The sequence below is a fragment of the Apiotrichum porosum genome (genome assembly GCF_003942205.1).
Source record: "Apiotrichum porosum strain DSM 27194 chromosome Unknown scaffold_5, whole genome shotgun sequence".
Lineage (NCBI taxonomy): Eukaryota > Fungi > Basidiomycota > Tremellomycetes > Trichosporonales > Trichosporonaceae > Apiotrichum > Apiotrichum porosum.
Window position 1 is genome coordinate 1,351,696 of NW_021167112.1, and position 13,526 is coordinate 1,365,221.

General features: G+C 59.7%; 5 protein-coding genes across 5 annotated transcripts; 3 read left to right on the top strand and 2 right to left on the bottom strand.

Moving 5' to 3' along the window:
- Window positions 1–423: 423 nt before the first annotated feature.
- EHS24_007766 (uncharacterized protein) lies at window positions 424–2,985 on the top strand (the record flags this gene model as incomplete). The annotated part of the gene is made up of 5 exons (XM_028623110.1): window positions 424–501; window positions 555–574; window positions 648–687; window positions 741–2,753; window positions 2,815–2,985. 5 exons carry the CDS (start codon window positions 424–426, stop codon window positions 2,983–2,985), a joined length of 2,322 nt encoding a protein of 773 aa, XP_028477003.1.
- A 730-nt stretch (window positions 2,986–3,715) lies between these two features.
- Window positions 3,716–7,755, top strand: EHS24_007767 (uncharacterized protein; the record flags this gene model as incomplete). The annotated part of the gene is made up of 6 exons (XM_028623111.1): window positions 3,716–3,995; window positions 4,136–4,633; window positions 4,697–4,825; window positions 4,877–5,970; window positions 6,010–6,219; window positions 6,280–7,755. 6 exons carry the CDS (start codon window positions 3,716–3,718, stop codon window positions 7,753–7,755), a joined length of 3,687 nt encoding a protein of 1,228 aa, XP_028477004.1.
- Window positions 7,756–8,164: 409 nt separating this feature from the next.
- EHS24_007768 (uncharacterized protein) lies at window positions 8,165–9,259 on the bottom strand (the record flags this gene model as incomplete). The annotated part of the gene is made up of 5 exons (XM_028623112.1): window positions 8,165–8,349; window positions 8,412–8,692; window positions 8,736–9,040; window positions 9,080–9,189; window positions 9,247–9,259. 5 exons carry the CDS (start codon window positions 9,257–9,259, stop codon window positions 8,165–8,167), a joined length of 894 nt encoding a protein of 297 aa, XP_028477005.1.
- Window positions 9,260–10,792: 1,533 nt separating this feature from the next.
- On the top strand, window positions 10,793–11,802 carry EHS24_007769 (uncharacterized protein; the record flags this gene model as incomplete). The annotated part of the gene is made up of 5 exons (XM_028623113.1): window positions 10,793–10,899; window positions 10,947–11,388; window positions 11,434–11,520; window positions 11,561–11,682; window positions 11,727–11,802. 5 exons carry the CDS (start codon window positions 10,793–10,795, stop codon window positions 11,800–11,802), a joined length of 834 nt encoding a protein of 277 aa, XP_028477006.1.
- A 119-nt stretch (window positions 11,803–11,921) lies between these two features.
- EHS24_007770 (uncharacterized protein) lies at window positions 11,922–13,206 on the bottom strand (the record flags this gene model as incomplete). Its single annotated transcript, XM_028623114.1, has 6 exons — window positions 11,922–12,586; window positions 12,630–12,708; window positions 12,771–12,856; window positions 12,896–12,954; window positions 12,990–13,105; window positions 13,159–13,206. 6 exons carry the CDS (start codon window positions 13,204–13,206, stop codon window positions 11,922–11,924), a joined length of 1,053 nt encoding a protein of 350 aa, XP_028477007.1.
- Window positions 13,207–13,526: the final 320 nt, after the last annotated feature.

A 13,526-nucleotide genomic window follows, 5' to 3' on the forward strand; every position in this document is an offset into this window, starting at 1 on the left:
CTGGGGAGACAAGGTTCCAAGCACTGGGAAGGGTCGACCAGACAGCAGATGGAATCCTGGGAAAGACAAACTGTCTACCCGGCGTGTCGTCAACTCTCTGTGGGTTGAGAAGAAATGGGTGGGAGGACAAATTCACAAGTGGGATGTGGATGATTCACCTGGCGCATGCAATGCGTCCTCTTGTCGCTGTCGTCACTGCCATCATTCCGGGCGCGTAACGTTCATATGGCAGACAGGGGGCGCGCGGCGGGAGCAAAGTCGCGTGGGTTTTGCATGACCACCGATTTCCTTCTTTCAGCAGCTCGCGCGGTGTGAGTGAGTCAACCCACCCAATTCCATCACACACACCCCTCCTTCCTTTTGCCCCCTCCAGCTCACATCTCTTGCTCCATCCGCTCCGTCTCGTCAACACATATCGCGAAGATGGGTAAGCGTGGAGCCGACAAGCAAATTTCAAAGGATGAGGACGACAGGGACCCCCGCAGCGACGGCGAGGACGACGTGAGGGCATCCGTTGTGTTTATTGGTATACACAAAGCTGACGACAACATTAGCCTGGAACCCGCGAGGCTGCGTTAGCCCCTGTGGCCGGGAGACAGTGAGAGAACTCTATCATGACGGTTGGAACAGCTTGCTCACACTTTCAGGATCCGTGGCCTGCCAAAGAAGCGTGGTGGAGGAGAAGTGGTGAGTTGTTGTCGTTGTCGTTGCTCCCCTGGTCATGTTCTAACACGTCACAGGTCGCTCCGGTTCCCAGCTTTGGCGCTCCTCCCGCTGCCCCCTCGAGTTTGCCTTTTGCTTCTGCATCGAGCTCGAGCGCAGCGCCGGCCGCTGCCACCTCGGCTTTCGGCGGGTTCTCGTTTGGCAAAACGCCAGCTGCTCCTGTTGCTGCTCCTGCTGCCGGCTCGGGTTTCTCTTCGCTCTCCTCCGTCGGCACAAAGGCAGCTGCTACACCAGCTGCTCCTGCTGCCACACCGGCGGCACCCAAGGCTGCATTTGGTGGCTTCTCCTTTGGATCCTTTAGCGCACAGCCCGTCGCCCCCAAAGCTGCCGTTGCTGGCCCTGATTGGGTCTGTGGCACCTGCATGCTGAACAACCCGGCCACGGCGACCGAAAAGTGCAGCATCTGCGAGGCTGACAGGCCTGGAGCTACTCCTGCTGCGTCTTCTGCTCCCAAGGCAACACTTCCTACCCCTCCTGCGGGTGGCTTCGCCTTTGGTGCTCCCAAAGCAACTCTTCCCAACCCTCCTGCTGGTGGCTTCGCCTTTGGTGCCCCCAAGCCGCCCGTGACTGGAGGTTTCAGCGCTGCTGCTACTGCTCCCACGACTGGCCCCTCCATCGCCTCGACTTCCAACGTTCGCCTGCCAGCTCCCGCTGCTCCTGTTGCATCGGCCTCACGTTCGTCGTCGGGTCCCGGCCCTTCGCAGGCTACTCCTCCCGACGAGGGAGAGGTCGCCTACTACACCTCCCTCCGTGGCTTGAACGCCTCGTTCTTGTCGCTTCTGTCCCAGTCGCTGAACGCCAACGAGTTCCTCGACCTCACCACCGTCCTTCCGGCCGTTTTGGCGCAGTACACGGACCACCTCCGTGACGCTGCCAACAAGGCCGGGTGGCAGCCACCCAAGGCTGTCGAGGCCCCCAAGACCAACGGTAACGCCGCTCCTGCGCCTGCTCCTACTCCTGCCGCTGCCGCTCCTACCCCTGTGTCTGCGTCTGCGTCTGCACCTGCACCTCCTTTTGGTGGATTCACTTTTGGCAATGCATCGACGTCGACTGCGCCGAAGACCGCAGTCACTGCCCCTGCTTTCACTCCGGCCGCTGCGGCGCCGAAGCGCAACATTGTCAACGACATTGTTGGTGAGGTGCTGGACAAGCAGGATGCGCCCCCAGCCAAGGCTCCCGAACCCGCAGCCAAACCGATCGTTGCCACTCCGGCCAAGACCTCTTCACTCTTCGCCTTCGCCTCCTCGGGTCCTCTGCACGCCACGACACCCGAGAGCAAGACTTTCAGTCCCTCCGCGGCGACGACTTCGCCTGCCTCCACGCCCGCTCAGCTTGGCAAGTTTGGTCCTGGTGGGAGCACCCCTCAGCTTGGCTTTGGGACTGCCTCCAAGTCGTTTGCCAGCCTCTCGGGCTCTGGGTTTGCTCTTGGCCACAGTTCAAGCAGTTTCTCCTTTGGCCCGTCTTCGTCTACTGCCGCTGTCACGTCCCAGGCCGCCCCGAAGGCTCCCTTCTCGTTTACTGCTCCCCCCGAGGCAGCAGAGTCAACCTCGAAAACTGGGCTGGCGTTTGGTGCCCCGACCGCCCCGGCCGCCAAGTCTGCTTTCACGTTTGGTGCCACTGTTCCGCCCGCGACCGATAAGCTTGCGGCCAAGCCAACCACATGGCCTGGCAGCGAGTTCGGAGCCCCCGCACCGCCGCCGACCTTTGCTTCGTTTGAGCCGCATGTCTCAGCATCGGGCGCTACTTCTGGAGTTGTGTCTGCCTTCACCTCGGGTACCGCTACCCCTGCCGAAGACGTCCGGGCCGCCAACGAGTATGAAGAGTACACACAGTCCAAGAACCTTGCCGAAGGCAGTGGAGCCGGTGAGGAGGATGAGGAGACCGTTGCCGAGCAGCGTGGCCGTCTTCACGAGCTTGTGGATGGCGCATTCAAAGTCGTCGGATTGGGTCAATTCAAGCTCAAGCGTGCCAAGGAGGGCGCCAAGCGCCGTCTTTTGATGCGTGCTGATGGGAGTGGAACCGTTGTGCTCGTAAGTCGGCTATTTCGGAGCCCCTCGGAAAGAGTGCCTTGCTGATCATTTTTCCACACAGAACATGGCCGTGCAGCCATCCTTTGCTCCGACGGCTGACGGCAAGGCCGTCAAGTTCCTCGGCTTCAACCTGGCTGGCGAACCAAAGGCGTTTTTGTTCCGCGTCAAGACTGAGGAGATGGCCAACACCCTCGTGGACGCTCTGAAAAAGGAGACGGCCAACATCAGCTAGAGAGAGAGAGAGATGCAGACCGACAGAGAGAGGGAGAGAGAGAGCGAGAGGGTTGTCCCTCTAAAACCTTGGCGAGCGGGAGGTTCCTGAATGACATGAGACATGTACATACAATGGTCAAGCCCACCCATGCGTCAATCATCTATAGAAGCTGCGGATATATGCAGATTCTGCACTACACTGTGCATTGGTACACACTGTGGTACTGTGGGGAGAGGTGGCGTGCAACGGGTCGCGGCCTAGTGTGTTTGAGAAATGCGTTGCAACGCGCCAAACATGAGGTTGTCGGGCGGCCATTTGCCCATTTGCGGGCCAGACAGCCCCCCTCCGTTGTGACGTCGTCGTCAACCCTGGCTGGGGGTGTGTGTGATTTGGGCCCTGCCCTTCCCACACCCATAGCCGCCGCCCCCTCTTTCTGGGTCGCTGGATCTCTCTGTTCCATCAACATCCCCCCCTCTTACTCGCACACAGACTGCATCGTCGTCTCTCTAACACCCCATATCCCCTTCCTCTCCCCCCTCTTCCATACGCCCTCCCGCCTCCCTTCACTCTACCAACTGCGCTCCCCGAATCTGCTGGCGCCCTCGTCGACACTCCGACCTCGTACCAACCCCCGCCGCTATCAGCCGGCGGTGCACAGAGCCCGCCCTCCACACACGCTGAAAAGTAATCTCGCCGTTCCGCCCCACGCGGAGTTGCTCCGCGCTCCCCCGCTGCCGTCGACTGGACGATGAGACGTGTCCTGCTCATCGCCGCCGCCGGCGCGCTGGCGGTGCCGGTGAGCGCAGCGGTCATACAACCCACGTTCACCTCGTGTCTCGACTCGTACTCGCCCGTGGCGCCTGCCGAGGCGCAGCTGGCCGTGTCGGCAGTGTATGCCGAACTGGTTGGAGGCGACTGGTCCACGGCTCGCAACCTCAACGGCGCAGGCGAGGATGTCCTCCGCTTCGACCTGCTTGGTACCTCTACCCAAGAGCTATCGGGATACAACTCGACCACTGGAAAGCTGGGTCAGTAGCAGCCTGTGTTATGTGGGACCAAACGGTCCTCCCCATCCCCCATCCCACCCCCATTGTCGTCTTCCGAGACTTGGCGCACTTGGCGGCGCTCAGAGGTTAAACAAAATGAATACAGTGGCTAACCTCAACAGCTACCTTGTTCACCTCGACGTCCGAGGCTGGTGTGACGCAGTACACGCAGTCATCATACCTGTGCAACTCAATCTTCCCAGCCAACATGACCGAGCCCTATTTTGGTAACCAGACATTTTGCCCACTGGCCGGCGGCGACTTTGGCCTCAACGTTTCGGTTCCGCTGTACAACGTCCATGCCCTGGCGACGTTGCATACCCAGATCCGAGGCGTCGACTCTAGTGAGCCCGCCCAGACGCTCTTCTGCATCGACATCCACGTCACGCCGTACAAGGCCAACTCTTGGCCCTTTCAGCTGTTTTTGTGGTTCCCTGCGGCCATTGCAATGGCGTTTTGGGTCACGACCTGGGCTGCGCGGTTCGCAGCTGGGTGGGTCGTCGGTGTCGACCGCAGCACCATGGCACGTCGTGAAGTGACACTGCTCAAGTGGGGCACCATGCTTATTTCTGGAATGAGCGGCGAGCGCTTTGGCGTCAGCACCGCGTTGTTACGTTTTGGTATGTTTGATGTTTTCGTTGCCCCCCTCCGCCCAAAGGCACTTGTGGCTAACCTGTTCCCAGTCACGCCGGGCCTTCGCGATATCATGTACCATATCCAGTTTGTCACCATGCTGGGCATGATCGCCGTCAGCTGGCCGTCGTTCTTCTACACCATTGTGGCGCAGAGCGCATGGGCGGATCTCGTGTGGAGTATGTGTTGCGACTATAACGCCCAATGACTGTGGCTGACTCTTTCTCCAGACGTGTCGCTCGTCTCCGACCAGCACCCCAGCGTGTACTCCACCAACTTTACTGCCCCACTCCCTTGGGCACCGCAGATGGTCAACCCCACGTATCCGCTGTATCTCAATTCGTCCGGGCCTGGCGTTTTGCTCGACATTGGCGACACTCCAAGCGGAATGGCAGCATGGGCACGTGTCGTGGGCTTGCGTCCCCAGGACTTGTTTGGGACCTGTCTGTCCCTGTTCCTCATGTTGGCCGCCGTGATTGTCGTTGTCAGCCTCGCCCTGTGGCTCGTGCATGCTCTCACCGAGCTGTTTGGACACGACGGCAGTCGGCGCAATGCCAACCGCGCCAGTTCCGCTGGTCCGGGACTTCCCCGTCAGTCCGCGCAGCGGAACAGCCTTATGCAAGACGGCGGTTTCAATGGCCACTCGCGCTCGAGCAGCAACGGCAAGGAATGGTTCGACCCGCGCGGGTCTGTCGAGCTCAGCCAGGTGGCACTCACGCCGTCGTCGCAGCAGCCCAGGGCCGCTGCTCGCCCGACTACTCGGTCCAAGTTCCATCGCATCTGGAACCGTTTCACCCCCAAGGGTGAAGCCGGTGCATTCCACTTCTCCGCCCTGTACGGCAACCTCCTCCGCCTCATTCTCATGTTCCACTTCCCCATCACGGCCTTCTCAGTGTATCAACTCTCTCTATCGGAAGCGTCTATTGTCTCGCGCGTGTTCGCCGCTCTCGCGCTGACTTTTATTTCCATCGTCATCCCCGCATTTATCATGTACAAAATCTACCGCACACCGACCGGCAAGCTTTACGACGCGGCGCGTACCCTTCTTGCCCTCGGCACGGTTTACAACGTCTACACTGCCGACAAGCAGCTTTACCGCACGTTGCCTCTCATTGGCAGCCTCATCCAGGGTATCGTCATTGGCGCTGGTCAGCAGAGCGGACTTGCCCAGGCGGTGGTCCTCATTCTGGTCGAGCTGCTCACCTTTGTCACCACTGCATTCTGGAGCCCTTGGGGCGACGGTGCAAGCATGGGCAACCAGGTTGTCGGCATCTCCATCATGCGGATTGCGTCAATCATCATGGCCATGGTCCTGAGCGATGAGGTGAGTTGTGAACTGTTCCTGCAATTCTAACTCTGGCAGATTAGCGTCGACGAAACGCCTCAACAGTGGCTCACATATGTGATCCTCATCATCCAGGCCGTCGTCTTCGTCTTCTTCTTCTTCATGGTCCTCACCAAGATCATCGAGGGTCTCATCCGACTGTTTGGCGGTGCGCCGTTTGACGAGTCTACCCACCCCATTGACGGCGGTATCTTTGCTGCCATCATGGACCTCGACTACTTTAGCGGTGTACGTGGCGGCAAGGCTGCTCAACGCAAGCAACGCAAACGCGATTCACGACAGTTGCAGCGCAACGTCTCGGTCGCAGGTTCCCTCACGACGCAAATGATGCTGGATCGTCACTCACAGGGCGTCTCGCGTGAGGGATACCAGATGGGCTACTATCCCGTCCAGAACCCCTCGGTCGACCAGTTTGGCCGTGTAGAGCAGTATGGCCGTTCTGTTGACCAGTTTGGCGGCCAGCGCTCCGTTTCCGACCACGCAAGCTACGTGTCCTCGGACGACACGCACAATGGCATCCTGACCGGTTGGCGGCCCAGGGCGTCCTCGACCGCACAGCAGCAGCCTTACTCGACCACCCAGCCACTTGCCTCGCCGAGCGAGAAGCGCAATAGCTGGGGAGGAGCCACACCTTCTATTCGCGTGACGGACGGGGAATATTACCAGACCCATGCGCGTGCCCGTTCATCGGGTGCCATCATGGAGGAGCTCGCCTCTCCCAGGTCGCCCCGCTCTCCCATCACGCCACCCATGCGCTCGCTGTCGACGTCGCCGGGCCAGAGTCCCTTCCCCTTCCCCCCACCGCAGTACCCTCCCACAGGTGGTCTGCAGGACCGGAACGGTGTTCGTCCCCCGCCCATATCTATTCCTAGGCGCAGGTCGCTTAACAATATCGGAGAAGACGAGGCGCAACCGGCCAACCTCAGGCAGGCGACCAAGCGTCGTTCTCGCGGATCCGGTAACTGGTTCAACCGCAGTAGCCAACTTGACGCCGCTGAGAACGACTACTCGTCAGGCTCCGACGATGAGCCCGGCCCGAGCCGCCAATCCCGCCGCCGTCACGACCGTCGTCCGTCTGGCGAACCGCTCACTGCCACTGTTGAGCCCGAGCCATCTCACGGCTGGCGTGCGCTCTTCACGCGCAGGACAAGGGTCAAGAGCGAGCGGGAGCGCGATGAGAATGCTGCACGCAAAGCTGTGGCCGTCAACGAGAGTGGTGCCGCGCTTGTCGGTGTTGCCACTCCATCGGTCGCGACTCCCCTTGTGGCACCCGCACCTCCCGGAGCCCGCTCCTTCCGCGTTCAGCGCAAGGGACAGCCCCCAGCGCCGCCGAGGCCCTCACTCTCGGGCACGGCGAGCTCGGTGACACCGCTGTTGGCGCCCCCACCGTCGTCGTTCCGCGTGCAGCGCCGTAGCGGCGGCGGGTTGGTCGATGCGTCGCAGACATCCAACATGTCGCACTCGTCGTCGCTCACCACCCCTACGCACAGCACGCCGTCGTCGCCTGCTCCGGACGGCGCGCTGCAGATCGCCGACCAGATGGGCTTTGGTGGACGCCGGAGCCGGCCCGCCTCGAGCGTGTCGACCGTCTCGAGTCCTGGACTGTCATACCTTCCCACAGTCACCGAGCCGGTCACCGACCCGAACCGCACAGAGACCATCATGGACGCCGAGGAGGACATCGCCGCCGTCAACACTGGCGGATACGCGGCATCCCTCTTTCGCCCCCTGGACCCGCGCGCGCCGCCTGGTCAAGCGTTATAACGGCCCTGTGGGCCTGTGACTATCAAACCAAAAAAAACGCGACGACTAATAACAATACACGCTTTTACTCGCCGGCGAGGACACTTTACGACTCCTTTACTGCCCATGATTCGTTCCCAATACACGGACACCCTCACGGACCTCTCTCTCCATCCCACGTCAAGCCTCGTTGACCCCCGCACCGTACCGCACCTCACCTTCCCTCCCATGCCATTCATCACACGTCACTCTCTCACGTCTATACACATGTATCCCTCATGCATCATGGTTGGACCATGCCTGAGGCAGTCTTCTTGTTCTGTACACAATTTTCCATACATCGGGACACTATTAACGCGGTGTATATACAATCTGGAGGCGGGCAGGCAGTGCTGGGCACTGGACTCTTCCAGCTGGGCGTCCGGCAAAACTAGTTGACGTTGTTCTGGATGAAGCTGTCGCGCTTGATCCAGGTGTCCCAGTACGCGGCGACGACGGGGTCGATCTCGGCGCCGCCGGTACGCTTGGCAAGGACAGGGAAGGCGGCGCTCGAGGGCGAGTTGGGCGGGATGCCTGCGTCCGTGATGATGCGCGCGAGCCAGGTGATGACATGGACTGGAGAATGTCAGCAGGGCGGGCTCCGACGCTCTGTCGCTCTGGTCTGCTCTGTCACTCACAGTCCGCCTCGCCGGGGCTGTCGGCGCCGCCGAGGAACTTGCCAGGAGCCTTCTTGAGGATGGGCGTGATCTCGGCGCGGATGACGTGGCCGGAGGCCTTCCACTGGGCAGCGGCAGCGGCGTAGATGCCCGCGTTGGTGGCCGCCTGCAGAGTTAGCTTGTATCCAGGAGTGGCGTAACTCACGTCGGCCTTGCCCTGGATGACAGCAAGGATCTGGCCGTTGGCCTTCTGCTTCTCCTCGAGGAAGGCCTTGAACTGTTCGGGGGCGCTGGGCGCATACCTAAAGGTGTGAGCTGCTTCAGCGGAGGGGGGGCCCAGCTCACTTGTCAAGAGCGACCTGGCGGCCGCCGAGGAAGCCGCCGACGAGTCCAGCCGCCTTGGCCTCGCGGTCCGCGTCGTCGATGGGGAGCACAAAGAGCGTGTTGGGGTCGTTGGCCTCGTTGTGGACTGTGGCGATGAGCTTGCGCAGCTCGTGGTCGGCCTTGACGGCCGGCGGGGTGGGCGCGAGCTCGATGAGCTTTTCGACAACGGGCACAGAGTCGGTGTAGTGGTGCTCGCCAATGACCAAGGTCGGGAGCGTGGCCTTGTGGTTGATCTTGAGGAAGCCGTTGGGGTCAAAGTTGGCGCCCTGAGGTTGTTAGCTATGGCCATGGCCAGATAAGCTCACCTCGGCGAGGTTGACCTGCTGCTGCTCAATCTCTCCAGGCTTGTAGCCGAGCTCGGAGACGGCGATCTCGGGGACGTGGACCCAGACGGAGCCGCCAAAGACGTAAAGAGCTGGATGTGTGTGTCAATAACAGTCTGTCGAGGAGGAGGACATGTGCGGTGACTCACTTCCCTTGGACATTGCGGTGATGGTTTGAGGTTTGGTGGAAGTTTGGGTGTGTGAGAAACGGTGTGAGAGAGGATGAGAGAATGAAGATGTGGATGTGGATGAGAAGGACTGTGCACACCTTGCACTGTTATATATATCTATCTATCTGTCACGAGACTGCCGTGGGAATCCCCATCTCGGAGGTCCACCCCCCCAGCATGCATGCACAAGGAGGCCGCGTCGCCGACGTGGTGACCAGCATGTGTCGCGGATCGCGCAATGCCTCTCGTCCCCCATGTGTTCCTGGGCGTGTACCAGCGGTGGGAGTGACGTCACAGATCGCTCACCCCGTCCACCGCACCCGGTCGTCCGCGGATCGGCCGCGGTAGGTGGTATGAACGTGCAGAACATGTTGGTCAGCACACGTTAATCGCGACCCCACAGGCCGACCACAGGGACATACACGGCCGATGCTTTCTAACGCGCGCGACCGGTATACTGGGACCCAAACGGGCTGCTTTATCGTGGTCCAGACGGTCCAGACCCCGGCGTTTGGACACAGGGGCAGGCGAATGGAGTTGTCTCACTGTTGGTAAGCTTGTCGGTACACGTATCCGTTTTTAGTGTAGACTCATCGGCTATCTAATCGTATCTGTGTTCTGTACTTGAGTAAACAATCAACAATAAACAGGCTGCACCCTTCAGAAATTCCAAGTCCACACAGACTGTCTCCACGGGTCTGACATGAGCAGAAAGGAGTGGCTCTACCTCGAAGACAAACCAAACGGCCAACAATAAAAGCGACGATTAATTGATTTGAATACAGCTATTCACAATGATGGCCAGTCTTTAGATGGTAGGCGAGCACACATACCGATCTTACCGAGACGACAATCGCCAGGGGATCAAGGGGGAGACACATGCATTCGCCGGTGTCCGTGTACAAGCTTACAAGACACGGTACAGCCTCCGGGGACTGGCACGCCCAGTATGTCAGCAGCTGGGGTCAGGATTGGTGACTGTGGCGTCCACGCGTCCACCCAGGACGGCGCTGCCACCGATCCCGACATGTCCAAAATATCGTCATCACTGTGGGCGCAACCGCTGCCAAATAAGTTGGGATGCATGAAGTGTTTGGGAATGTTGCAGCCCGCTATTGTGCATACCAGTGTCCTCTGCTTCTCAGAAGCATGCTCTCCCAATTCTAAGACGCGTTGTTGATCGGGCCGAAGACTGTCACACTGTCACTTAGAGGGCGATAATTGGCAAAACTGGTTCCGTCGATAAGACTCACCATTGCGCCATCTGCCCACCGTCGGGCAAGTCCACACTCTTTTGTGATTTACGCATCCACCCGCTCCGCGCGCAGTTGTTTGGCCACCCAACCCATCAGATCATTCCTTTATAATACAACCCTTGCGGTCCACCAGGCCTCAAGACAGGACGTTTGACCTACGACTCAGCCCATCACATCTCGCTCTTAATCCTTGCGGTCCTTCAGGCCTCAAGACACAGGACGTTTGAGACCAACCCCTATACACGACTGTACATAGCACCTAGCTCACAATGGTCGGCTTCTGGGAGGTGGCCAGTGCCGCTTGTGGTGTCATCTACCTCACGGCATGGTCTTCTTCTTTCTATCCCCAGATCATCCTCAACCACCGCCGTAGAAGGTACGGTTGATATCGCAATGTAAACAACATACTGACCAGGTCCCCAGCACACTCGGTTTCTCGCCCGACTTTGCCCTCGTGAACCCGATCGGCTTCTTCTGTCTGACGGTCTGGTGCTGGGGCGCCTTTTTCTCCAAGACTGCGCGCGAACAGTACGCTGAGCGTCACCATGGCCACCACCCGCAGGTCTCCATCTCGGACCTTGCGTTTTCGATGCACGCCCTCGTGCTCTCGACCATTACTCTGATCCAGAGTGCGTGGTACTTCCACCGTCACAGGCAGCAGCGCAAGAACCCCACGCCCGGCGAGTCGCACCCTCTCCTCCAGAAGGAGCCGGACATGTCCGCAGCGCCGACTGCGCCGCACACGGCCACGCAGGTCGGGCTCGTGCTCATTGCCCTGGTCACGCTTTATGAGATTACCAGCTTGGCGATGGGCAGGACACAATTGCTCGACTTTCTGTACTATGCGTCAACGATCAAACTTGTCGTGAGCTAGCCGTATCTCACACGTGGCTACAAAGCTGACAGCCAGATCACTACCATCAAGTACCTGCCCCAGGCCTACTTGAACTATAGGATCAAGACTGTCATTGGCTTTGCTATTTCGACCATCTTCCTTGTAAGCCAAGTGACTGCAGGTCTCCTAGCTGACGTAGCAGGACATTACTGGCGGTCTCTTCTCCCTCCTTCAACTTGTCATCAGCTCCGTCTTCATTGACCAAGCCCCGTCCGGTATCTGGGCCAACCCCGGCAAGCTCGGCCTGTCGCTCTTGACGCTTGGGTAAGTGACATCACCTTCTGGCAAGAGCAATGCTGACGGAGCAGGTTTGACACGGTCTTCATTTTGCAGAAGTATGTCTTCTACCCCGAGGAAGAGGAGTACGACGAGGACGATGAGTAGTTTTGGGGACGCTTTGCGACCCTGCTGGACGATTGTAAACACACACTATATGAACATGTGCATCGCATCACCTGGTATAACCTGTCTCTTAGGCGATGGCGAGAGAATACTACAACAATTTACCAGAACGAGTCTCCGGGGGTACCACTGCCGAATCCACTGCCACTGTCACCAAGGCCAGCATACTCGGCCCGGATGGGGGTCACGCTGGTGAAGCCATGGTAGAACGCCCATGCGTCTGTGCCTTCTGGGATGGTGTCGATGTCGGGGAACAGTACAGGGTGAAGGTTGGGGGCAAACGAAAACCGCAGCTGGCCGTCGTCCTCGAGCTCGGACTCGTCGTCGTCGGCCGCCGCCTGCTTGACGTTGTCGCTCGGGTTCCAGCTGCCATCCCTCAACCTTGTAGGGGCGAAAAGGGCGCCGTAGGTATTGCGCCAGAGCGTGGTGAAGCACACTCTGCGCACATCCTTCTCCAACGATGCCTCGACCAGTGGCACGTTGACGCTGTACACCTGCACCGGCTGTTTCCGTTCGCCGTCCTCGTAGCCCCAGTCGTCGAACAAGCGCTGGCAGACGTCGATCGCCACATCGTGGGCGAGCTCAATGGCGCGGGGGGCCACAGGCCGCGAGACGACACCATACGACACAGCAATGCTGGGCATGTTGTGTGTGTGCAGGGAGGGGTGGCCTGGTGGACCTTCGAGGGGAACGGAGAGGGCACCGCCCAGGGCCGCACCAATGGTACCGGACGACAGGGCGAATGCGGTCGACGAGTTACGACCGTCTGTACGCCGAGGTCAGTGCCATGTCTCGTGGGTTGTGCTTACGGTTGGGTCCCGAAATCACGAGGTCAATCTCGCCCGGATAGAGGTTGTGCAGAGCAATGTTGGAACACGACGCTGGTGTCTGTGGTTGGCGCACTGTCAGTTGGCGGTTCATTAACCAGAGGCCCCGCCACCAGGACTCACTCCGCTGAGAAGCACCCATTCCATCGTCTCACCCTCCTTGAGCGGCCGACGGATCGGGGTGACCTCGCCGGTGAGTCCATCAGGTTCTGAAATGTCAGCACCACTGGCTGCGAACGGCAACGTACCCAGAGGATAGAAGTAGTTGGCGCAGATGATGTTCTGGATCTGGTAGCCCTTGCCCACCCTGGTGGTCAGTGCTGTGTCAGACTATCGACCCACCAAGACTTTTGCGAGTCGGGGACAACCACCCTCACGTCCCAACCCAGCGTGTCCCGCAGGTGCTTGGCGAACGTGTAGATGTGGGGTGAGTGGTCTGACGGTGGGCCGTCGTCGTTCTGTGGCACTACGTCAGTTGGACTGCTGGGAAGGAGCGCCCGATGCAACGAACCGTGAGGAGGACGACTGGCGTCTTGCCATAGGTAGGGAGGGGCGGCATGGTGGATGAGAGTGTGATGAAGCAAACGTTCGGATCTGTGCGAAGGACCAAGACACCCACACAAACCAAGCACGCGGGATGGTGTAACCCACCGGGCCACCGCCAGTTCCCAAGTTGCCGGTCCGAACCGAGCTGCACAGGGCGGTCTGGGGTGGAGGTCCTCGATCGACGATCAGGCCCTGTGTCGTCGTGCCACATGATTTAATTGCCGAAATGCCGACTGGCGCATGCGTTTACGCGCAGGGTTGCCACCTAACGGCTTGAATACGATCAAGTGGTCGAGCGAGACCTCCATAACATCCCCAACCCCACCTACCTAA